A 27200-nucleotide genomic window follows, 5' to 3' on the forward strand; every position below is an offset into this window, starting at 1 on the left:
ACAGTGCACATGCATCTGAGTGTTGCATGTTCACCTATCTCTGGGTGGTTGTTTAAGGATTAAATTTCTCTACACAGATTTAAGAGCTTTTACTCTATTTCTTGAACTGACAGCAGGAACAAGAGCCAGCAGAGGGCACCAGAATTGTTAGTGCTGGAGGGCTGTGCTGCTCTAGCTTGTAACTGTTAATGTTACCAGAGAGTATTGCTTGTAAGCATTGCTCTAAGGGTATATTCACTGGTGATCTCAATCCCATAAATAAAAACTAGATGAAGTCTTCCTGCTTTACGATATTGGATCACTGACCATGAAATGCCTGTGATCTCTACACTTGTCCAGAAGTTACTATAAACTGAAAACCTCTAGTACCACTGAGATGAGTCTAATCACCAGAGTCCCACAAGCCCAGATTACTTTTACCCATAGGGCAAGGTCTTAGAATCACAGAATACGGGGTTCAGAAAGATGCTGTATCTTAGCTTTGTGAAATCTTTTCTTTTACCCAGAAGAGTAAATGTGGTCCTTTGTTCCAGTTCCTGTGTAACTGAATCTAGAGAGTGTTATGCATACATGTATTTATGGAAACGGATGAACACCAATACATGCGCATATAATCTGAAGTACAATGCTTTGAATGTTACAAATATTTTCACTGTTTTTCTCTGTTTACCTCTTTTCTGCTGCATGTCCTGCGACCCTCCTGAAAAGGATTCTTGTTGAGCTGGAGTCATAGTACTCTGGTGCAAGGCAGAATCAGAATTTGTCCTGAAAGGAAGGCAAAAAAAATTTCTATTGTCAGTTTCTCTAAATAAAAGAATGCTTCATCTCAGATAAAAGTAACCAACTCAGTAAAACCTGAATACTCTGCATTTAGAAAACGAAATCTATATATATTGCATATACCAGGCACAATTTCCTTGTGAAACAATCAATTCACAGAACGAATTAGTTCAAGTTTGAAGAGCAATTGTTTCAATAACGGGATTGAGAGGAATACAGGATAAATTGGTTGCCGTCGTTAGAAAATAATTTGACATGCTATGTTAAGATTATGCATGATCGAATAATGCAATTTTTAAGTTGAAAGCTGCTTATACATTCTTTAGTTATACTAGTCTTTGAAAAGAAAGCATCCTTGTTTCAGAGGGAGGGAAAATGACTGGTTCAGGACACAAGTATGTTGTGGAGACAGGAACCTCCACGGTCAACACATCTCTCATGATGAGCTGTCCTTCGCTTGGGAACGTAGGCCACCACTTAGGCAACTCGGCACCTCCAACGTCAGGAGCATGAGGGATAGGAACAGGCAACTCAGTGCTCCTTTCCACTCGAATGCTTGGGAGGGCAGACTAGCCAGTTTCTGCACAGTGAGAAATACCCAAGTCTTTTACAACTCAACAATTTTGGGGCATGCCTTGCAACATCTGGCAAGACTTACCTTTAAAAAGAACACATTAGCTGATACACCTTAATTTTAAAAGCAGGTCATCTAAAAGAATTACCATAATAGAAGAAAAAAAAAAATACTAAATTCAGGAAGGCATGGCAATTCAGATGACGAACTGCTGTGGGGAACAATAAAGGCCTTTGTTGCACACAAAAGTGATGTAGTATTAGGGAACGCAGTCCAAATACTAACACATATGCACACAATTGTGCTACTAACCTTCTCCAGCTTGTGTCTGACGGAGGCGACAGATACACAGTGCCATACGGACAGCTGTCCACGTGATTCCATCAGTTAAGGGGAAGAACACCACTTTCCCATTTAAGCAGGAGGCCTATTTGAAATGTTTTCCTAAGGAATAATTCAAATTACCCTGTCAGAACCACTAAGCTCACATGAGAAAGGCAAGCAGAGTCCCTATGGGGAACATACTGACTTTAAAAGGACTCTGAAAACAAAACATTACCTGGATTGTTGTAATGTTTGAGCAACAGGACAACCATCCTCCTTTTCCCTTTCTGAGCATCTAACTCTTCCCTGAGAAGCCATCATATCTCCACTCTCCCACTCACACATCCCCTTTAGCCACACCAAGCCAGTCTGATTGTGGCACATTTTAAGCCAGTCAGAAATAATAAGCTAATTAATTTTCACAAATGGCAAGAAGAAATAGTGCTTGGAAAACGCTAAACTGAAGAATCAACTCGTAATAAAAAGCACAATGAACTACAAAGAATTATTCTGGTTTAGGTTTACTCAGTTCTGAAGGGAAACTCAGTTTCACCAAGACTGCCTTGCCTTTTGCATCAAAGGATCTCAATCCTTCTCAGCTTCATATGTATCATTATCCCCACTTAGAGCTGAGGAAACAAAGGTAAATGCTTACTTTACAGAATAGTAGGTATTTATAGACTAGATCACAGTTCAGAAAAAGCAGATGACATTAACTGAGATGGGAAGCAACTCCGCTGACAGGTGAGGAGGGGAGGAAGAAGGGAACTGTAAAAACTGAGAACTGTGATATTGTTGAAAAGGTAGGTGTTCACTGCCAGCTCACGAACCAAAGGATATTTGTCTTCCATGTTTATCCACAGAGAGAGGGCGTCGATGTGGGGAGCCAAGACGGTTTCTGTCACGATACACTCTGTCCACCAGACCATGATGCCGAGTTGTTCGGCTTGTGTCCAACCCCGATGACTGAAAAGGAGTCTGAGAGAGACACATGAAATTATAAGCAGAAAAATACATGCACGAGCAGTCTGCCCAGAACCTATTCATATTGTATGCAAGGCTGTATTAGTCTAAGGAATGAAACTCAAAAAAGATATGGACAAGTGTAACCATGTAAATTTTTCCTCCAACAACATTTTCACTATAGCCATGGAAAGCAATTACCAAGGCTATCTCTTCCAGATAGAGATCAGACACAAGTGGAGGCAGACCATGCTAGACCTGCCCTCTCACAAATCAGCACTGCTCTCCAACCTTTGTATCTCTAAAATACCACAAGTGAGTGTGGCAGGGAGCCTACTGACAACTGCTGTTTCCATTCCCTCGGTGCAGCATGCAGCATGCATCCAGAAGGAACATGCTGACAACCAGAGCTTAAACTACAAGGGCAGGAGATGCAGGAAGAAGATGCACAGTGAGCCTAACATTCACCAGAACACGCCACGTTCTCTCAAAACTTCCTTTCACCCCTCCTTTCAGCATAATTATTTTAAGGGGACACTGATAGAATTAAAAGAAAAAGAAAAGCAGTTTCCTTCCTCCTCTGTCTAGAAAAAGTTACAACATCCAGTATTTTTTAATTTCCATTTCATTCAGATTGTAAAGTGAACCTAGGTGGGTTGATTCCACCTTGAATCTTATCAGCACCGATATCTTGAGGGTGTTTACTTGTCAGCAAGTTATTTCAGAGACTGAGGACAGCACAGAAAGGACAGGGAAGATGAATTCCCAGGCTAAACTGGAAAACTTCTACATTTTCAAAAGTCCTTCCCAGTGTATACCTGCGGGGGGCAGAGGGAGAGGAGGAAGTACCAAACAGTCAACCTCTACTCATACTTCAACAGCAATATACGGGTCTCTGGAGAAAAAAAAGCTACACAGTCTTCCACTCCTTGCCAATGTGAACAGCTTTGCTGAGTCCCTCAACACCATCTGTTTGGAAATCCAAAATTTCCTCCTCCATTCAGGTGCTGCACGTGGCAAATGCACTGTCCTGTCTGCCAAGCCATGAAACCATCTGGCTTCCACATTTAAAAAAAAAAAAAAAAAAAAAAAAAAAAAAAAAGGTTAAAGTGTCCAGCTTTGGCTGTTTGAATTATTATTTCTAAAAAGTTTTAATTTATTTTTAAATGTTTTGTTTGTAATAACTTTTAAAAGAGTCCTTCTACTATTTTAAACTCTTTTCTGTTCAGCAAATATTAGTCTCCTCTCCCTCTATGCACACACAACCTGTGTTAATATAAATGGATGCAAAGTGGCTGTGATGTTTATTTTCTCATTTCAGGGCCAACACTTTATATGCAGCAGAATATTGCTTAAGTCAACATGGGACTAGCAAGAGAGCACAGTGACTCTTTACTGCACTCTTAGCCATTAAAATCATGGTGTTTTGCTTCAGTTCCTTAGCAAGTACGACTTTCTTGTATGAAAAATTAGAAACCTCAAGTCATAGCATCTCAATTTTAAGTAATTTAAATTAAAACATGTTGGTTTAATCTCTGCTGCAAACACTAAACAACAATCTAGTTCTACCTAACTGGCACCACACAGAACTGGGAATATTTGTAATTCCAAAACAACAACAAAAGGTCTCAAACTCCTCCTTGTACTGTTGTTACATCAATTCTACCCAAAAGGCAGCAAAATTTGCAAATACATGCGTGCTTGGAAGGTCAACAGGAAAAGCAATTTCCTATGCCAGTGGTCTCAACCACAATGTTACTAAAAAAGGAGAAGCCAGTCTGAAGCATACAGAATGCAGACCTTACCTGGAATTTAAAAGGAAGCCAATGCATACGAGTATACAGACAAAAAGTTGAATGCAGAAATAGTTATTTCTTAAGTTTTCTTTTTTTTTTGGCACAACTTCCATATTAAAAACACAACAAAAATCTAATTTGAGTGCAACAGTGGCACAAGTAAACATGGACCATGCCCTGTCACAGGGCTACAATTTATAGAGCAAGGAATTTTGGGGCAATGCTGTTCTCTGGCTTTCCAGAAACAAAGATCCAAAGTGAATCCCTAACCTGCTTAGGGAAATCAGAAAAGATGACAAACACTTGAGAAAATGGGTATCACCTCCCACAGGTCTGGCTTCTCTCAGCAACCATCCCATGAAACTTACTCTGGACCAAACACCAAGCAACATGCCTTCATTAAAATCCCCATCCCTGCAGGGCACGTGATACTTAACCATAAAAAACAACTGTGATTAAGGAAAAAAAAAAAAAAAAAAACTGATCTGAGCATCAATTTTATTTGGAAAATGAAGAACTAGAACTGTTTTACTTCCTTGAAAAACATTCAAGGATTTGAGATCAGAACCAAAACTCCACAAAACATTTTAAAAAAAAAAAAAGGCAGCTAAATACAGACAGGAAGGAAAAAGCTCGGTGCTCTAAAGCAACAGTGTCCCTTTAAGATTTATCAAGACATTGACTTAAGAAATAAAAGCGAGCAAGGTGGATGAGGGGGAAAGACAGGAGCAGTACCTACTGACAGCTTACATTTCAGTGCCTCCTGGTGACAAGCAGCATTTGGGTAATCATTCTGCCCTTCCCGATGGGAGTTTAACATGCAGGCTAAGTGCACATGCTCAGAGATTGCTTAAATCACAGGCCAAGACAGTGCCAAATAAACCACCGTCTGCATCAAATTAATCCCCCATAAATCATAAGTAATCACACGACAGACCATAGCAAGTCCAGGGAGTCTGTACAGGAATTATTATGCATGTTCCAAACTGGGATGCATGGCAAAACCTGTATTTATGTGACAGACCATAACTCCTTTGGAGCTGGGACGGTGAATCAAATAAATACTGTGCATACCAGAAAAAGTGTAACATGTGCTAAAATACGTATCTACCTGGGCAAACAGTACACCAGTCCTAAATACGTATTTGCACAAACCTAAATACTTGTTTACCAAAGAGACAGGAACTGCTCCAAAGGCTTCTGCCAGAGCTCCGTTGTGCTGTAAATGCAAAGAACCAAGATTCTCAGACACTAACGCTCTCACCAGAGACAACCAGACAGGCTTCACCTGATTGGCACATCATACAAGTATCTTTTGGCAATTTCATCATATTTTAGCTTAAAATTGAAAAACCTGGAAAGCATTCATCATTGATACAAATATATGGTTTTATTTTGTTGCTCGTCACCATATTGTTACCTGTAAAAGTATCAACTTTGGGTGCGGAGGTGTGTGTGTGAAAAAATATATAAAAACCTGGAGTTTAAGAACAATTTGTTTCTGTATCCTCCTTCAGTCATTCATAAATTTTACAATATTCACTTTCAAGCCCTCTGTTAATTTCAGGACTAGAAGAGTCTTATGTAATAACCATCAGTAATGGCCATCAAGCACAAAAATACTGAAATACTATTGCTTACAAAGAACAGTAACTATGAACCTCCTTAACAAGAAAGTAAAGACAAAAATCTTGAAGAGGCCAGATGCTTGTGGAGTGATACTAAGGACTTCGTAACGTTACAAACCTCTGCACTGTATTCCCTAAAGGCAACTAGATTAAAATAGACATTTGCTTCTCCTCTTGCACAAGATTCAAGCTTTCAACCTCCACAAATTCAGCTGTCTACATCTATTTCAAAAGGCATAGTTAGAGGACGTCATCAATAGTTTCTCCATATTTATTAAGTCAGCCTTCATCAGAAAACCACAAACTGCAAAATTTAATTCTTACCACATCCTTGTGAGATGAAAATGTAAATGGTTTTCCTTTTTTCAGTAGTAACAACGCAGAAATTTTAATTATTTTGAGCACCCTAAATCAACTAACTATAGAAATCAGGAGTCCCAAAAGTATCCATCACCTAATCCTATCCACTGTACAGTATCTTTTGACCAAACATGCTTACTAACAGCAAAATATTCATATAAACACTGATCTTCTGTTTATAGTGCATTACCTCTGGAGTCACAACAGCAGGGGAAAAAAAAAAAAAAACCAAAAAGTACATCCCTACATCTACTTTTCAGCCAGCCCAAAGAAAAGTGACTATTCTGATCCTGGTTTGTGTTCCATTCCCCCTTCTCCTCTCCTAAAATCCATGCATTACGCCTGTGGAACATGCATACCACCATGGGGTACCTTCTTCCACACCCCCATCTCCCAGCACTTTCCACATCCCCTTGCCTTATTTGCTTCCACTTTTGCTTTGAGTCTACAGTATCTTAGCAGAAGATTTCATTATGAATTTGGTACTGAAAACAAACAAACAAACAAAAAAACCCCAAAACACCCACCACCCACCACCATGTACATTCACTGACAAAGAAACTGCATCGCCTCTGCATATTCTTGACACAAAACAACCAGGGACAGGAGAACTAATATCTAACACTAGATATATACAATACAAAAGTATCCATACATCCCATACACAACTATACTCCACTCCAAAAGAGCAAACATTTTTAAAACAGGGTGATCTGCTGAGGCCACAGTGCTATGTTCTGAACCAGCAGCTAGTTCATGGTCTCCTGTGAGTTAAAAATAGCATCTGGGCACAGCATTAGTCAGGAAAAAAAAAAAAAAAAAAAAAAGAAAAACCCTATTAAACTCACCTGGAAGGGGAGATCCATGGCACTGTTTCCAATCTGATTCACATTTGGCAGTGACCCGCCGTAGTACTGGCCACGACTCTGTCCCAGTTGCAAATATTGGGTTTTCTGCAGCTGTAACTAAAAGAAGAGGAGGAGGAAAATGTAAGGGCAACTCATTTATTTTTCAACTGTTTTAACCGACTCAACTTGACACCATGTCTGTTATCACTGAGAATGGACACCATCTATAAACAGCATGAATTCGACTTCTGCGAGTGAATGTCAACCTTCTCCACAAAGCACAGTTGGCCAACTGCCATGTTAGGTCTTGTGTGATAGTGTAAGGTGAGGGAAAAAAAAAATCAACTTCATAGTCACTGATCGTATTCAATTTCCAACAAATTACCACCACGTGAAACCACATGGTTCTTATGTCACCTGCTATTCTGAAAACCGTGACGTAAAAAACCCATGTCAGTCTGATCATGACTCTAGTATCAAAATTAACCAGCTGTTCATGTGTGTGAAATACAAATAAGAAAGTCATCTTAATTTAGTATATTGAGGATACTGTTTAACCAAACATTCAACCTTTTAGCAATCTAGGTAACAGAGATGCTATAGCAAGTTGTAGCTTTCCACCACTAAATAAGTAGTGTAGTTTCTTGCACCAGGAAAAGCCCTGTAGAAAGGGCAGAGACAGAGGTTTTTAAAGAAAACCCAACCAAAGAAAAAGACCAGCAAAGAATTCCTTCCTGAACAGGTAAACATGAAAATAAATGCGACAGTCTGCAAAGTTTCAGTAAATACGAGATAACACTCTTCAGTTCTGAATGACACCTCTCTACTAAAATATTCTAGTATGTTTTCCCATAGCTGTATACATTTCTGGTGTACAAAACAGTGTGTAGGAGAAAGTTTCTTTTCTACTCAAACGTCAACTTATTTTCATTGTCACTTCTGTCAGAAGACTATACTGTCTCAACAGCTAATTAGTAAGAGCTACCTTTCTCAATTTTTTAGTTTAGTAGTACCAATATTAAAAATAATTTCTCATTCAATTCTGTAATGTTCCTACTCAACACCTCTAGATTTAATACCACGCTGCCACTGAAGCCCTATTTTACACTGATAAAGCAGAATTTGCAATCACCTGAACACAACAATCCTGCTCCCAGGGATGCATCTTCCAACGACTCAAGAAACTACAACTAAGGCAGCAAAGAAATGAGCTTACATAAGTAGCATCCCCTCCCACTGTGGAGGAGTACATATTTTATAATGTATGTTGTTCCTCACTAGATTTCAAGTGGCTGTTTTTGCACACTGAAATGCAAGAACATTCCTAGATTGGTAGCAAAGAATTGTTTAAAGACTAAATGTTCAGATCTTGGACTACATGCAGGTTGGTTGCTAAGGTACTGTTGTGTGTACATAACAAATCTGGTTTAGTTTCATTCAAATAGATCCGAAAGCCTTCGCCTTGCAATGCCACAGTTTTGCAGAGCAAAGTTTGGAAAAGTACTAGAAAAAGCAGCATCCCCAAAACTGGATGTTTACACAGGTTTTTTTCTTTACACTTCCTTCAAGCAAAGGAAATGGCAGGATGGAAAGGAGTGGCCCTGCCTTTACAACTTTACCACAAAGGCCCTGAGGTTGAGCAAAGATGTTTCTAGTAAAGCAAAGGAAGAGCTAGCACGTGCCGTGTTGACAATGCGACCTATGCAGAGTCCTCTGATAAAACAGTAATAACCGGAGCAGGGATGCTGAGCGGTGTTGACAGTGAAGATACCACACTGCACACTGATAGCACCAAGATAGGACAGAGAGAAAAGGGACCAGTTTGCTTATATCACGCCGACACTTAGGGGTATATGTATTAAAATAGTCCCTGAATAGAGGCGGAGAAAACAAGATCACCCCAAGGAAAACAGTGCATGTATTCTTCCGACTTTAAAATTATCCCTAGGAAAGTAACTCAAATACCATTTATTCACAGAATCTCCCCTAGAAGCCACCAATTTCCAAATACATAGACAGCCAAAATTGTTATGCTTTAGCTGAGGGACCGAATTAATCCAAAACTTACAAGACGGCTCTTAGACATGAAACCTCTCTATGGAACAGGCACTCTCAAAAGCCTCAACTACTCAGGCAGGATACCAGTCACAAAGTGGCTGATGGTTTTTTTTTTTCTTAACAAAAGGGAAGATAAATCCCCTCAGCCCAAAGATTTATAAAATATTCAGTGTGCCCTATCAAATCATTCAAAAAGATCCCATCTAAAAAGCAGGAAAGCCCCCCCCCCTCCCCACTTTTCTTTTGACACGCAATTACAATCCAGTGCTCTCTAAGCAATACATGAAATTAGAGAAATGCTCTGCACTGGTATCACTTAATGAGTCACAGCCCCTCTAACTCATAGCTGCAGATCACTAAAAGCACAATATCAGAACTAGCTGTGCTTTTTGCCTGGCCCGTACATATGTTTTTGTTGTTAAAAAAAGGCTTGCTTGGGATTTGTGCCAAACATTGAAGTAACTATTTCAACAGGTGTGGGTTTCTTTTAAAGAACCTACTATAAGGCACCCAGGGAGGGGGGTGTTGCTTTATGATTTTTAATGTTTTGGCTTTCCCCAGTATATACCTACCTCAAAGCATAATGTAACAGGGAGGTCATGACCATTTGTCTTTCCACTGCAGTTAAACTTGGAAATGAGGAAACACAAGAGGTAGAGAACTCAAGCAGTTCTCAAAAATGAGCTTGTTAAATGGCTTTGCTGTAACATTAATTTTAGTAACACTACCTTCAATAAACACGTTTGGAGATCTGTGCCAAAAATAAGAAAACTGATTGCTTGTTATTGCTATCATATATCATTACACCAGCGTGTAGATCTGTATTTGTTCCTCTCTTCAGCCTCCTGCCTTTTAACAGCGAGTGGCCCCCAGACTACACGGTTTATTGGAGACTATCAACAACTGCCACTTGCAATCTATGAAGATCAAGTGCAAGCAGAGCAGACCGGTTTGCTGAGCACCTCACATCTCCAGCTTTTTAGCTCCTAAGAAATCATTTTTAAATACTGTGACGTTAGACCATACTGTCACGCCAACAGGAGATCTCAAGCAAAATCAGTTCAAGTTTTTCAAAGCAGAGGACCAGCAAAAACCCTGCAAATTTCACTGTTACACTTTGAGATAACTCTGGAATCTTGAGTCTTACTAAGGGGACCTGCGCATAAAGAAAAGTAGCACTAAAAATGAAAACAGACATCGCTTGCAACTAAAACGAACACTTCCTCGTTTTTCTGTACAACTACCTTGTGAGGTGAATTAAGTATATTGCACAATTTGGGGTTTGGGGATTAGGTTTGAAGGCGGGATTGTGGGGTTTTATTTTAAAAGGAAAAAAAAAGCCTTTTCTTAATAGAAAAATTCAGATTACTCTTAAAATGTTAACAAGTCTCATGACAACTCTAGCTTTATCTCGTGGGGTTAGATTCAATTAGTGGCAACTTGCTTTCTATATGAATTTAGATACTGACGTACAATAATGAATTACTTAGCGTTCACCAGATATATTAATTTCTTGAACCACGAGAACTTAGTTACTCTACATTACAGCTTTTCCAGTTATGTATTATGTGGCCAAGATAATAGCTCCTTGACAGTTGAAAATATTGCTAAATATTCCAGTTCTTTCCTGAGAAAGCTTTTGGTAAGGAAAAAGCTTTTGCTTGTTAAACCATTTTATTTCTGCTTGGCATTCTTGTTCAGAAGAAATGTTTCCCAAACGACAGATCCTAACTGAATCTGTAGTATTCCCTCCACCAGTATTTCTCTTATGTTACTCAAAGAAAAAAATGAAGACTTTAAGTTAAAATCCAATCTAATCGTTAAAAATCAAATACTTCTGCATAAGCAGAATAGCTGAAAATGCTCCCCAAATAAAAGGTTGACACACCGTTGATTCACCAGATTTTAAGTTATATTAAAACTAGTAAATTTCTGCAAAGGTGCAAGAGTAACAATCTGCAAGGCAGTAGCAGCATTTTTACAGCAAACAGGAAAGGAATCGTTACCTTTCCCTGTAGTAATTAGGAATTTGCAAGCAATTACATTCTTAATTCAGCTAACAGTCAAGTAATGTGACATGATCTTACTCTGGTTAATGGAACTGGACACACACAACTCTGGTAAGAAATCAAAAATATTAGATTTAACACAATTACTGACTTGCTATCAATGGAACATTCTTCCAGATACTAGCTTTTATGTGAACCCATTTATAGGCACTACCTCAATTTTTCCATTTAGATTGGGTTAAAGTTTGCTGGATATACAGCTGTGTTTGTACGCAGAGATGCAAGTTATACAATAAAAAAAAAGAAGAGGGAAACATATCCCTAAAAGCATATCCAGTTTTCCTACGGACTTTCTAAGTGTCCAAAATATGCAGATGCGAATCAAAGGAAGCATTTATTAAAATTCAACACTTCAACTTCTCTAAATTCTTCCCCCCAAAACTCTGGGCAAATTACAAACTTACGGACAGAACTTAACTGTAATCAAAGGGCAAATCAGACACTGAAATTGAGTCAATCAAAATCCACTATAACCATTTATTTTAAAATGCCCTTTTTCATACATAAAAATTTGATTCCCATAACTGTAATAAAAGGGTGGAGTGTCCGTTTGATAAAAAAAAAAAACCTAAGATATCTGATGAATACAGGAAGTAAGATTTCATGATAACTGTTCCTTCTGCTGGCTTGCAGTTTCCACACCAAGCTTTCTTATAAATTTTAGCCTTTCACTTTAGAAAGCTTTCTCTTTAGCATGTTGAGGCTAATGAGCAGCAAAATGAGTACAGATTAAAATTAGAAATGTATTATTGAAGCTTAATTGGAAATTAAATTATGTTTAAAGGATTATCTAGAAGTTTTAGAGACTGCATTATAGGTAAATCCTGTTGTTCAAATCAGTTTGAAGTTTCCCAGTTGGATACATCTGAAATTTCTCAGGAAGGCTTTCTCCTAAAGCAACCAGAGACAGGACCTGCCACAGAAAAGAATATACAGTTGCCTGGAGTTTTTAAACTGTCTGGGATTGATTTGGCATCCTCAATAATATGTCACTGCTATTTTCTGACCTCTCCCTAGGAACGAACTCACAGTCCAACTCTTGGTAGAAAGGTCTGCCTCAATGAAAAGGCACTTATATTCCTATTTTTGGCCTCTCTGCAGAAGAGCCAAAGATACACAGTAGAGACCAAGTGCCCTTTTATCGTCAGAACTGGACTTTTCAAGTTACACAGGTAGGGCACCAAGAGAGAAACTTTCCAAGTGTGCACACTCTGCTCTCCTGTGAGCAACCAGAAGGCAAAGAGTCTCCCAAACTACTAATCTGGCTTCTTTCTCCAACATGAAATTAAACACTAAGTCAAACAAACCCTCAAGACAAGTCAGTTACTCAGTGGAATCCCAGTGGAAGTATTTTCTTCAAAGGGAGATTTCTTCCCATTCACAATCCTCATGTTGATAAGAAAAGCAAATACAGTCTTAAAAAGAAAGACAAGTTAACATCAATTTAATGATTCACAGTTACTGCATTTAGATTTAGTGGCAATACAGCTGCTAGCTGAAAATCACCTAAATTACCCATCTAACTATTAAATTTAAGAAGTTCTTGACGTTTGTGTCCAAGTTACCAAAACCTATCCAACAACTGACTAACTGCTCTGACTACCAGAAGAGTTTGGCTCCTCCCTTCCCCTCAAACTAACCCTTTTCTGTTAATATTCTGAAGTTCATATTAGAATTGGAATTTTAAAAACTCTACACTTGCTACCCAACCAATTTTTAAAATTAATATACATCAAAATAACTTCTCATTTACTAAAACCACCCTCCATGAAAGCTGTCTAGAAATTATTTAATTAAATGAGGAAAAGATTCACAAATCAATAAAGGAGAATGCTGGTAAGCCAAGGAAAAGAAAATTTAAATGTTAGCCACAATTTCATTAATTATAGCAGGTATTCAGCTGCCAGTCCCTCTGTACATCAACAGACCCGGACAATCTCATTAAAGTCAAGAACCTAAAATTAATATCAATAATGAGAAGACACAGAAAGTTATTAGCAGAAAAAAAGGTTCATGAGCAACAGAGAATGTAGTTTTATAATACAACCAAGCAGATCACACCATGGAGAACACAGTCCCAGTGCTCTGGCTGCTTCTTCTTTCCCAGGGAAGCTGTATAACCTTGCCCCTCTCCTTGCACCAGAACTCTTACGACCTGAAAGAAATCTGGTTAAAGACGTTGAACTAGCAGAAAAAACTTTGTGGGTTAGCTTGGTTTCTCTTAACTTGCTCACCCCACAACCAGATGAATTTTTGATAGTAGAAGGAAAACAGGAGAGAACAGCGGGAGCCAACAAAAGGATGATTTCTTCAACATTCAGACTAACTCAGCTGTATGGTCCAATCTCACATTATGTTTCAGGGTGGCCTACTGAAGCTGATGTCTCAGCAAACCTCATCTTCACTCTCATGGAAGCTGGAAGGTATGAAAAGAATGAGTCAAGCGAATGACAAGAGAATGGGGCCTCATGTTACAGCAAGCCAGCATTTCTGTCCTCTCTCTGCTACCAAAGTTCCTCAAGACACTACATGAACAATTAAGGCCTTTTTCAGAGGCAATTGCTAATTTTCAGGTTACTCAACACAAAATATCGGGTGTCTGTCAGTTACCAATTGGGGTCTAAAGTACTACTTCTGGAATCAATTGGACCTGTGCTGTGAGTGTATAAAGCACTTTAAAAACTGAAGACCTGCTGTTGGGTCTTCCTCCTGAGTACCAAGTATATCAAAATGGACATTCATAGCATCAATTTCTTCTATTTTACTGCTCGCATCTTAGTTATCCTTCTATAAAATGAGAATAATCACACCACAAAAGTATTGTAAAGATTAAGTTGTTTTTGAACTACTCAGACTCCTTAACAGTGTAAGGCACGGAGCACTACCCTGGGGGTTTAATTATCCTATCAGCAAACCAAGTGCACTCTAAGGCCCAGAGCAATACACTGAACAATGTGGATAAATCAAGATATTTAACAGCCTCCCATTATCTATTTTTGTGCTGAAAGAGGCAGGGGTCTCCGTCTCACTAGGGGAGTGGGGAATAAATGATAAATTAATTAAAGACTATCATACTGCTCACGCAGAAGGAGATGAATGAAGATTGGAAAGACTTTTGGAACGCTTGACTTTTTAATCTATATAATGCTTTTACAGTGTGAGAGAAACTGAGAAGTTAATACTGACTGTTTTTCTAGTTCTATCAGGTTTTTGACAATTTATTGCAAATAATTAGAGACTTCAATAATGTTACAGATTAAAATCCACCTACACATATTATCTAATAGCTGAATAGGTGGCTAAAGAAGAGATGGATGTCTATTTGCAATTTTAGCCCTTTACTTTCATTTTCCAAGTAATTAAAAATTAGATGATGCAATCTAATAACATCAATACCTTCCCTTTCATCTGAGCATGTACCCACAGAAGTGTGTATATGACAGATGTTCCTCTTCAATCCAAAGAATGTCCTGATAGACAGGGAAATAAACCACACAATGTAAACCCGCTTCTTTTAAATTGTCTTTCAGAGCACCTAATGCTACTCTGCCTATTATAAAGAAAAAGGTGCAATATCAGGAAACTACAGTTCAAGCTCTTTTACCAAAGACACTGATTCTCTAGAAAAAGGCTTGACCACAGAGCTAGATAAAAAAATATCTAGAATTACACAGAAGGACGTAGTCTGCTATCAGCCTGTTAAAGCTAATGCATGCTGTAGGTATAAAAAGGGAACTCTGAAAACTGCGTTCCTCTCAAAATCAGAACACGTTTAACTGTGCCTGCTGCAAAGCAAGTGACACTGTTCTTTTGCTTCTGAATAATCAACCATTCATGGCAACAACGAAAAGCGAACACGGCACACAGAGTAATGCTGGAATAGAAAGAGAGTAGCTAGCTTCTTCACAACTCTTCCTGGCTAATGGAGACAGACTATACAGATTAATTTATCAAAGAAAAAGGAAAGAGAATCCCTTGCATTTCTCTCTCATTTGGGCTGTCACAATCAGGAAGAAACACCATCAAGCCAGATTTCTAAAGTAACTTATTTCCTGCAGTTTCAAGTACTGATCCAACAGCAGCAGCGGATCCAAATGCACAGCTGTTCCTCCCAGGAAGACTGGTAAAGGAAATGAAGTCTGAAGTTTAGAGGAAAGGTATAATCCACAGTGATAGCAGCTGCTCTGTCTGGGTCACTCGGGATTTAAAACATTCCATCATCAGCTTTATAACAAAATGTTTTGCAATGGTTTGGTTTTTTTTTTTTATTTTAGTATGTTTTTATTTTCATAAAAGTGAAGATTTTAACACTGGCTAGAAACAGACAAGTGCGGACAAGCCGAGCAGAAGTTTCCCTTGTTGCCTCTGCCAATCATATTTGGCCTTCTAATGCTATTAGCATCCTAGCGCAATAGATATTGCAGAGAAAAGTACTACCAAGCCAAAACAGGAAGCCAAATGTCTACTACAAACTAAGTGAAAATTACCACGAAAAAATCCAGACATATGGTATGAACTGGATTTGAACCCATGCTTTTAGAACTGCTACATCATTGTTTACTCTTCCATCACCATAACTGTCATTTAAGTCACTTTCAAGTATTTGTTCCATTATCACATCGACATGTCAGGACACAAACAGAAAAACTCTGCAGGCCAGCCAAATGCAGTCATTAGGAACAAAAATTCAAGAAAAGAAAAAAAATTCATTTTTGCTGCTTTCTTGTTTTTTTAGGGAAGGAATCTGTTGTAATATATTGGAATTTAGCAGCCACAAAAGAGCAACAGCTTTGTTTCTGCCACACTGAAACATTTCACAACCAACTCTTTACTCATAGCAGAGCTGCAAACACAAGGCCAGCACTGCACTTGATTTTTACCAGTGAATACCTATAGTACACTACCAAATACACTGCTGGAGGATTGAGGGTTTTCCCAATGCACTAAAATACCCACATTTTCTCAAGACTTCAGAAATTGACAACAAAACGGGAGGTGACATATTCAAGGACCAGAACCAAAGGGATTCTGCTACAGCCTGTGAGCATCCGAGCTCACATGAACTCAGTACTGGGTTCTGCACAGAGGGAAGGGGAAGCAGAATCCTCCCCCACTATTTGACAGGGCCAGAGCTTGAAATGAAACAGGACCTCTCTCCAGATGCCATGAAAAACAAACTGAGAATCAGAAGAAGGGGTTTTCATCATTAGAGTAGTGAAAACTGCTAGTCAGAGGAAAGGGGAAAGCAAGATAGCTAACTTAAGATTTTATAAACATGATTAAGCTCAAAGGTTACCTGATAGTATTACATATATGCTGCAGTTCCAGTTGCTTACCAGTAAAACCGCGAGGTCTCAAAGGGTGTGCATCTACTGAAACACCTGTGTGGGTCCCTTGCAGCTGCACAAAAGCCTCTACAAAATTAAGACAGTCCTGAATGATGCTGTGCTTTGAAAAGGAGAAAGATGATGATGGAATAAGTTCTTATCTCCAGTGCCTATGAGAATGCTAGTCATTTGAGGATGGTATTCCTATCAGTTTATTTTTGGGACTATCTGAAACCATTCAATTTTTGCAGCTAGCACGTCCATGAAGCAAAGAATTGCAAAGGCAAAGATCGCTTTCTCTCTGTTTCGAGATGCAGCTGTTATCATAGGTTATTCCTCATCAAAAAACCATCTTGGTCACCTGGCTGATTCATGTAGCGAAGAGCAGAGAACAGGAGAAAAAGCAAACCCAAAAAGATTAGACACAGCCCTAGCCCACACAGCTGAGGTGCAAAGTGTCACTACTATAAACCAACTTAAAATAAACTTCTCCCAACTGGTAACTGTAATACTGCTTTGCTAAAAGCATTACAGTCCAGTCAAATAAATTTCATTCATAAGAGCTGAGATATATATTGATCAGCAAAGCTTAAACACGAATCAGCTGAATCCCAGCCAACTAGCGATCACTGCACTTCTAGCAGTCCAAGAGAGCCAATTATTACTCATGAGTTCATGATGTTTTCTTCACCTTCCTGTTGAAGAGATTATTTAAGACCTCAAATCACTTAACTGGATTGTTTTGTCCTGTTATGAGTCATCTACAAATTCCAAGGCACCATTAGATTCTCCTTCAGGAGCTGCAACCAACTCCCCAGATTGCCTCAGCTATAAAATTGTGAGGAAACGGGGTTATAAAAATTACACACACACTCGGAACTCTACCCCCAGATGTCTTCTAGAATTCATGTGAAAGCGAAAAGATCTCACCCCCTAACATACATTTGCTATTTATAAACCACCCCAAATCCACATTACACTCCAAATCAAAAATCCTTTTTCTTGTGAACCCAAAGAGAACACACCAGAATGTTTAACTTTTCTGGAGAAAGAGGGAGGGGAGAGGGAAGAAGGTAGTAGCATTTAATGCTGCAACTGGTTTTTTATTATTTACTTCTGGTTTACACCACAAGAACTTTGAACACCCGCACTTCTTTACATATTAGCTGCATTTAACTTTCTCCAAAAAATGAACTAATATGAACTACTTGATGTTTTGGGGTTTGAGAGTGAAGGATCAGTAAGAACACACCTTGCACAATTTGAATAAATAAATAAAGTAATAATAATAAATTTTAGTGCACAGGCTGTCACTGTGTTTAAAAACACTTTGCTATTTCTGGTGAACAAAGGTTTACTGTTTAAAACTTAACAGTCACAACTGAGTAGCAAGTAAAAACAGGATACAGCACAACTACAGACTTAAAATAGTGACTATTCTTCAGAGTTCTGCTCTATCACTGGGCAGAGCGCCAAGCTAAGCTACAATATGAACCAAACCTGATTTGCACTGCTTTTAAAAACAAACCAGATCCCATGTCAGTTCTGCAAATGCCACCCTTCTTTTCTGAAACGGTTTCAAAAAAAAAAAAAAAAGCAGGCATGTATGTTGCTGATAATTCAGTATAATACATCAGAGAGGACTCATACTTGAAGCTCATTGATTATTTGATATCCAGAAGGCAAAGAAGGTAAAATCTAGTGTGATGCTCTCAAAATCTATTTATTTTAATGATCATTATTAGCTAACAATGTACTTTTAAAGCAAATTCTCATTCTGAGCAGGCCAACATATCTTTTTGCTGGTTGATGGACGACACTTCAGAGAACAACGCAGAATGAGCGCCCAGTCTAAAAAAAAAAAGTTCCTGAACTATCCCCATTCCTCCTATTGAAATGTCTCAGAAAAGATGAAATAAAAGCAGAGATGCCCTCATTAAGCAAGATAAAAATAGCTTTTATGTTCCATTTTTTATTTTTAGCTAAAGAATGAAAATGCAGTTATGTAACCCTACAAGTTTCATAAATTAGGAGACAAGCAGGGCATGTTTGCACTCTTTGGAGTTTATTAGCTATCAGGAGAGCACCTAACTCTGCACTGATAGTAGCCACAAGCACGGCTGGTTCAGTTAGAAAACTTATTGGTACAGAATAAATGTGCGATTTAGCTGCTGCCGAGGCTCACGTTGGTTCACATGCAGAGAAAGCCATTTCATGATCACCTTCAGTCCGTGATACCAAGATAACACTTCACCAGTCCCCAAAACCACCATGGCTTTTGCAGCATGTTCTTCCCTCCAACAATTCCTCCCACTGCAGCTCAACCTTAAGCCTTCCTATTACAGCCCAAGAAACTGTTTGTAGCTCTTAAGATAAGGCATCAGACAATTCTCTAGGTATTAAAAATATCTGCCATTAGGGTCAAAATTCTTCAAATGCAAAAGGCTTGTACAGTGTAATCATTTCACTGCACAAAAGAAAAATCTAATTACAATGAGAAGGTCAATAAGACGTTTGAATCTGAGTAGGCTGGTGGGAACTTGTGTAATATTTAAGATATTATTTTTGCTCTTCCCTCACCAGTGGAGAAATGCCACAGAGGTGGCGAGGGGGAACAGGGTCTCATGAAATTGTGATTAGAAGACTGCAACGAGGACAATCCTTGTCCATTGCTTGTACAGACAGAACAAGGAGAAACCCGGTAACACCACTCCAATAATTGGTGGCTGCTGAATGGATGCCATGAATACAATCTACGTTAGACTTTGCAAGGAAAGAAAAAGGTGAAAAGTCAGTGTATTAAACAATCACTGTCTTCCCTTTTGCCACTGAGGATGGTTTTTTTTCCCCTTAATCCAGTTTACGGATTTCAAAACACCACTTAAGGACTCCAGAGCTAGAAAAATCTTCTGCACAGCTTCACATTGCAACAAGACGCTGCTTCCACAACAGGTCTAAAGAGGCACCAATGTACACAAAGGTCACAAATAACTGATATACACTCTCTGAGTTGAGAACTATCACCATTTGCCTGAAAATACATGTATTTTGGAAAATCAACTCAAACTCCCTCCCTTTTGAGACTTCGGCCATCCAAGGAAAATAGTCCTAACATGAATAGTAATAGTTGGGTATCAAAATGAATTGAAAATTCATCTAACAGAACTGCAGTATGCCATTAACGCATCTTACTACTATGTAGTGATAAGTAACCATACTAAAAAACACAAGCAAGTAGCCCAGCAGGGATATCACAGAGGCTATTTTCCCAGTCGTCAAGAAATGTGATAGACCAAGCAGGCAAGAAAGTAAAATACACATTGAGAAAAACTGCCTGTAATATACAGACTTTTAGACACAGATCATGAAGTGCTGTAGAATTATTAAAGCCTAAAGCCAGAACACATCATTTCATTCTCCTCTACTTCATTATTTAAGACCCACTTTTTGTGGGTATGCGTTGTCGTTGTTTTATTGCAAAGAATTGTTCTGGTACAAGGGGAAGAATTTTCAGTTCCCAAGAAATAATTTGCAAAACAAGACTAGATTATCAACACTCAGTTACAACTTTATAATTTATAAAGTACCAATGAGATCATACAAAAACATCCTTGGTTAACAAATAGGCACTTTTGCAATGCTCATTTGGCTCAACAAGTACTAATGGAGATCTTGACAGAAATCTGATTCCTGGGTATCACTTACACAGCACTAAACATGCTATGCAAATCATCTAAAACAAATCAGAGCTACGTTTTAACTATTAACTCCTACACACTATCAGATACACTGATCTTAGCTAATGAGTTAGTAAAGATTCACCAGTTTGGCTACCACATCAAGTTTACACCAAAGCCTTTGGGACTGCATTTGTTTATCAAAACGCAAGTAGTTTAAACCAAAAGACAAAAAGGGAAGCAGCACTGAGGTCACAACTGGTCACCGTCACAAAATGTACACTGCTGCAAGTTTATGTTCACAAAAAGTCTACCAGATTTAGACAGTTTGCTTCTTTTCACCCACTTACTCCAATCCTGTCAGCTACCACGTACCCTCGACTACAAAGCAACAGCTGCTCCAGCACATCTACAAAAACACTGGGGTAAAATTCCAGCCATCACAACCAGAAATGTTATTTTAAAAAAGAAAAGCTTCTTTTTTTTTTTTTTTTTTAAGATACAGTATTACATTTGCTGAAAAGTGCCCTGAAGTATACTTGAGTTTCAGATTCTACATTAGGTACGGAAACATTAATGCCAGCATGGAACATACCATTAGAGACTGATCAATGCTGTCGGGGAGATTGACAAAACCACTATAACGCAGCCCAAGAAAATGCTCCTTTGCAATTAGAGACAGGTTATAGAAACCAAAGACAAATATTTAGCATTTAAGACATTTTGTTTAAATCCCTATTGGTCATTTTCGAGAACATGCCTACTTTTTGCCAAATTAGTATCTTATTACCACTACAATGAAAGTGCCTAGAAATACTTTACAATTTCTTCCAGAACAACTTACACGTCTGGTCAGAGCAGAAAACTGCAGAGGCTAAAGCTCACCTCAAAGAAAACCCAAACCCATCAGTTTGATTTAATATGGTTGAGCCCTGATGCAACCCACTGCACGGCCATGCCGGAGCTTGCACTAACACGGCACTGGGCAGCCGCAGGAGTGAAAAATTACAGGAGCTTAAAAGCGCACAATGCTGCTGCCTCAGCAAAGAATCAGGGTCTTGATCTTGATAAGGTACGGTAAATGCTTCATAATTAAAATCAATGACATCGATAAATTGATTATAAAACTGAAAAAAAAAATGGTTAATACTAGAAGTAAGCAGTTTGATGAACAGCAAATTACAATAAACATTGTTTCCAAATCAGGACAGGTAATCCAAGATGGCTAGAAAAACACAAACGCCATTTACACGATAAAAAAGATAAAATAAAAGGTCATCTGACTGAGAAACCGAACTACAGTTAAAAATGGTTTTCAACACCACATCCTTATACACAATCACATTATGGGCTTCCCAGGGCTTAAGGGTTTCCTCCCCTCCTTTTGTTTGGGTTTTTTTTTTCCACTGTGTGAAGAACAGCTCTTTTCTGTTTCATTTAACAGGTACTGAAGAAAGTTGGCATCTAGGCCACATGGCTACTAATATAATTTCTCACTACAACATATTCTTGAAAAATACTTTAAGTGAATGATTCCTGTTGTACTGTTTTGTGGTTTAATGCTTTACTTACACAGAGAACGCTCATCTACCTCTGCCCTTCTACTGATGCCAGCACATAATTCAGATTAACACACCATCAACTCCTCCCGCTGACTGATGTTTTTGCCACGTCTGTAACTTCTACAGGAGGTTTGTAGCTCCTATATTCGCAACTATAACTCAAAGTCATCAAAACTACAAACTTCAATTTGTAAATACAAGACCAAGAAAAACACTATCCACACCTAAAACTTTTCAGGATCTTAACTACAGGCAAAGGTCACCTCCGCAAAACTGGCTTTGCAGCTCGGTAATTCTCTTCGAGGGAAAACCCCAAATCACCCTCAAAGAGTTGGAAGAGCTGACTGTACATAACCTCGAGAACGTATTCTCTTACTAAATGAGTAGCTTCTATAAATGCAAATTACTGCAAATGCTCTCCACCACTGAAGCTAAAGAAAACTGAAATGCAGCACACTGAGCCGAGTTCCACATGTTCATCCTGTGAATTACAATTAATACATTGAAATACAGCGGTTATACAATCACAGTTTCACATGCCTACAGATCCTTCATAGCTTTGCTACCTCATTAAAACAGACGGACTTGGCCACTGCACAGAAAAATACTTTGTCTGAGAGCTGAAGCAAGCAGCTATAAGGCATGGTGATGATGGAATAATAATTTAAAAAGTCATTGTCTCCTTAAAAAAAAAAAAACACAACAAAAACCTGACTGGGTTTACCAGAAGAAACATTACACTGCTAACTGAAGTATGTGAGTTCTCCAGCATGGCATATCAGAAGCTGACTCGCATGTTTACCTTGGACAGCTCAGATGAATTAAGGAAAGCCGAGCGTTGCACAAGAACAGAGATTCTTTGTGCCCCTGTGGGTAGCTCACCTCTGCATTTTCACTTTCTGATTTACAATAATTCTTTCAAAGAACTAATGACACTGCACCATTATTTCAGCACATTCAATGCAGTTACTCGCCCAGCCTGCGTTTGTCAAAAGAGCGATGATGCCCACAGCCCGTGGTACAGATGCTGCAACGAGGGGAGCGTATTTGGCGGTACGGAAACCAACTGACTTGGTTCTGTGTCCTGCCTCATCAGAGGATTCAGAGGAAGATCACAGATGAAGGCTAAGCGACCTATTTCTTGGTCTGCAAATGTGCAAATTCTGGGTCCAAATCCCATATCTGGGAAAGTAACAAAGAAGAAAAACACTGTCTAGAGCTTGAAAAATTAACATTTCTGTTCTGAAAGAAACTCATGATACTATTAACTTGAACAAAACTACTTCCAGCTGAAAGCATTAATCTCTGCACTTGGAGGGCTTAGTCCTGATTTTGATGCATTTCTTTAATATCTTTCAGACATTCAAAAATACTAGTACATAGTCAGGAATTTCTCTTTTATCAAATTATTTAATAAAAACATGCTGAAGACATTAGGAAACATTGAGACACTGTATCATCATCATCATTAGCGTTTCTCATTTTTAAAACCACAGATTAGCATTCCTGATTTAACTAAGCTTTTAAATACTCTTTTGCATACTATCTACATCGAACGATGATCTGTGAATGTACAAAGAGACATTTTGATCTCTTCCGCAGCCAGTAAGAACACGTAAATGAGTGACTGTCTCATACGCAAGTACAAATTTTGTTACAGGGAGGTGTGTGCCTGTGTATGTGTTTTACACACATGCGAATACCAACTATGGGGTTTTCACTTGATTTTTATTTAATTGCACTTCAGTCAAATGGCCATCTATGGGTAGCTATGCCATTACAATATATTCCACTTGAAAAAATTAAACTACAACAGGATCTTTGTATTAATAATATTCAGGTTTAAAATATAAACACCAACTTTTTACTTCACATAGTTTTCAAGAACTCAAAGAAGCAACGCAGGCACACAAAACTTTTGGTAACACCTAGAAAATATGCAAGCAAACCCTGTCATGGCACCATCATACGGATTGACAAAACATTGAATTATGTACTTGGGAACACAGAAAATAAGTTTCGTGTCACTGAGGAATACAGGTTATTACTAAAGATCCTCTTTTTGAGGAGTGCTGTTACTAGTAGGTCACCGAGGCACCTTCTGCAGGTTGCCTGCATGGGGGGCTTTGTGTGCAGGAAAAGACTGTATAAGCGGTGCTGGAATTTTGCAAAATGTTTCCAAACATCACCATTAACCTGGGTTTTCTTCCCTGTTTTGACTCCAGTAACATTAACATCAGCACAGCCCTCCAGGCAGGTGGGGCTGGGAGATGGCACTGGCTGGCAGGTTTCTGGAGTTAGGGGGTTGGGGGGGGGGGGGTTTTTTTTTTTTTTTTTTTTTAAGGTAAAACTGCAAGGTCCATAAGAGGGAGCTCAAACACAGCTCCAGCTGACATCCCTCAAAACTAAGTGACTTTAACAATGTATATTAAAAAAACAATCCTGGAAACCTGAGACCATCTCCAACTGAACAAGAACCACCTTTAAAATGCAGGTCACAAGCTATGCCCAAATTTTCTTTAAAAAATAATCTTAGGTTCTCTAGCATTTGAAGAGCCATACATTGAAGAGTTCAGCACTGTCTGTGTTATCCTGCACGTTAATGTTTTGTTAATTACAATTTTAAAGGGCAGTGACAGCCTTGTATGAGTAAACACATGCAATGCAGCAAGCACCACGGGGCTGTGTTACAACAGAAATTGAGAGTAGGCCCTGGTAAACAACCTGTCCCTAAAACACAGAAACCAGTGCAGTTCTAAAATTTCATGCTTCACATAAAAAAAGGAAAGGAGCAGAACCACAAGCAAAATACAGGAGTCAATGTCACACAGGAAAAAAAACCCTCCCCCTCCTCTCACCCACTTTGTTACTATGGGACTCGCAGAAATCTCTGGATTATAAACACGAAGGTCCCACTCACAAGACAATTAAGCAGCTCCAGTGCTTCTATCGGCCACCCACCTCCATGACTCTTCACAAGGTCTGCGTCTCCCAGAAAAGCTAAAATGCATTCTTGAATTTGCCAGCTGAAAGACAGGACTTTGTTGCTCCTGAGAATAGGGGAACACTTTTGAAACCAAAGCAATTTATTTTTTCAAAGGAATTCTTTTTTTCCGCAACTGAATGGTGAGGGCAGTAGAGAAAGAAGGAGTTAATATCATGCTGTGTTTTGTCCCGGGCAAGAAAGATGTATCATAACTTTAAAATCTCAGATGGTCTGAACAGCACAAATAGGTGGAAGATTACCAAGTCAGAAAGTAAGCTCAGAAACGGCATGTCTACGCACAAGAAATGGTGGAACAGTAGTTCCCTGCCTCTGCTATGACCAGTAACTAACAATAAAACAGACAAGATGGTAAACATTGCAAAAAGACAATTACTAATAATGAAAAGGCAACAGAAATTTTGGGCTGCTTCCACAAACTGAGTAACGCGTTTTCAAACTGACAGCAAAGTATTGGTTGCCAAATGAAAATGAGAGCAAACAGCAAAGTTGTGCTTAACCCCTTTTTGCTTTTATACTGCATTTTAAACACAGATGAAATCATGGAATTTAGAAGAAAAAGTCTACAAAGAAGACATTTTACTCAGCTATTTGGTCAGTGTTTCCATCACTTCAGTACCCAGAATCCTCAGACAACTTATTCATCTTGGGTCCTTTTCTCAATACCAGGTTCGTGAAAATAAGATGGGTTTTCATCTGCAAAACCTGGGTTAGGAACACTCAGATTGGGGAGAAACGGAATTAGGATTCCGACTTATCTTGCGGAAGGTGAATGCTAAACATAAGAGTTAACTGAAGGACAACCTGTAATTGCAGACTTCAAGAACTCTCAAGAATACCCAACTCTCAAGTGGCAGCCAAGGACTGACCACCAAAATGCAAAATCCCGGGATACTGAGCTACACAGGCATGACAGAGGTGCAAGAAACAAGATGACTCCAGCAACTGCAAACATCTCTAAATTGCCCTCACTCTGCTCTCCTCTCAGTTAACTCAAACAGCATCCTCTATGAAACATCAACAAATAGTTTAGCAAGAACAAAGCTTCGGCCTCACACCTTCCCAAGCAGGAGCTGACAGAAGCAGCATGCTTTTCTTCTCCATCTGACCAGCAGCAGCACCAATTCAAAACAAGTATTTACCCTATCCTGACACAGAGGAATAAAAGGAAACATTTCACTGCAAATCCAACTGTATGTTCTCTTGTTCCCATTCCTGCAAAGGTTCAGCCACAAACAAGACCTTAAATTTTCTTTAAACAGTTAAGAGAAAAACAAAAATGTTGACACAAGCAGGTGAGACAAGAACCACACGGAAAAGCTCTGACATCCCTATATCTAAACCAGAAAAGGCATCTGATGTTCGGAAAGCGCATTCGTTACACCGTTAATTTCTGCTGACGGGCTTTGCAGAGATATCAGAAGCCAGGGAGGATTTTTGGAAGTGCAGCAATTTGCACCTACGACAACTGGAGTACAGCAGGAACAACATTAGTGACACCAAGTCCGGCACCTCCGGCCGGGTCTCTGCACGCCCATGGGTGCTCTGTGCCCCCACGGCCCTGCAGCTGGGGGGGTGTGGGAGGGGAACCACGGTGTTACCTGCCAGCGGCTTGGGGCAGGAGCCTGCCCTGCCCGGGGGATGCTCCGCAGGGCCCTGAGGGAAGCGCTGCTCCTTAGGCAGGCAGGTGTAAGGCTGGGGACCCCCCCAATCTGGGCCTGTCCCAGGGGGAGGAACTGGGACCCCCCCTCACAGAGCCTGGTGAAGGAATCGGGGGGACCTGCAACCCCTCAGACCCAGCTCTGTCCCAGCAGGAGGAACTGGGACCCCTCGCCTCAGACCCTGGTGAAGGAATCGGGGACAACCCCCCCCCTCAGACCCGGGCCTGTCCTGGGGTGAGGAACCGGGACCCCCCCCTCAGACCCTGGTGAAGGAATCGGGACCCCCCTCCCCCTTCAGACCCGGACCCGTGCCGGGGTGAGGAACTGGCTGTCCCCCCCCCTCAGACCCGGGGCCTGTCCCGTGGTGAGGAACCGGGGACCCCCCCTCAGACTCGTCCCAGGGGAGAGGGGCCCCCCCCGCGCCACCCCACCACAAAGGAGACCCCACACAGCCGGACCCGCTCCCGCGGCGACCTGAGGGGGGGGGGGGCTGCCCCGGGGCAGAGTCGTCTATGTCGTGTGTCCCCCCCCAAACGGGGGGACCGGGGCCTCCCCCCGCGCCAGGCCCT

The 27200-nt window shown here is 39.8% G+C and overlaps 1 protein-coding gene across 1 annotated transcript in view; it reads right to left on the bottom strand.

Annotated features, from left to right (window-relative positions):
• Positions 1-27200, bottom strand: part of CRTC1 (CREB regulated transcription coactivator 1) — a 42818-nt gene that overhangs the window by 15426 nt on the left and 192 nt on the right. Inside the window, exons 2-5 of the mRNA XM_010563249.1 lie at positions 7274-7390; positions 2519-2656; positions 1667-1728; positions 671-765 (exon numbers count right to left, since the gene is read on the bottom strand). Coding sequence (XP_010561551.1) covers positions 671-765; positions 1667-1728; positions 2519-2656; positions 7274-7390 — 412 coding nt within the window. The remainder of the gene's footprint in view (positions 1-670; positions 766-1666; positions 1729-2518; positions 2657-7273; positions 7391-27200) is intronic.

The sequence above is a fragment of the Haliaeetus leucocephalus genome, unplaced genomic scaffold (assembly GCF_000737465.1).
Source record: "Haliaeetus leucocephalus isolate CR32 unplaced genomic scaffold, Haliaeetus_leucocephalus-4.0 Scaffold164, whole genome shotgun sequence".
Classification (NCBI taxonomy): Eukaryota; Metazoa; Chordata; class Aves; order Accipitriformes; family Accipitridae; genus Haliaeetus; species Haliaeetus leucocephalus.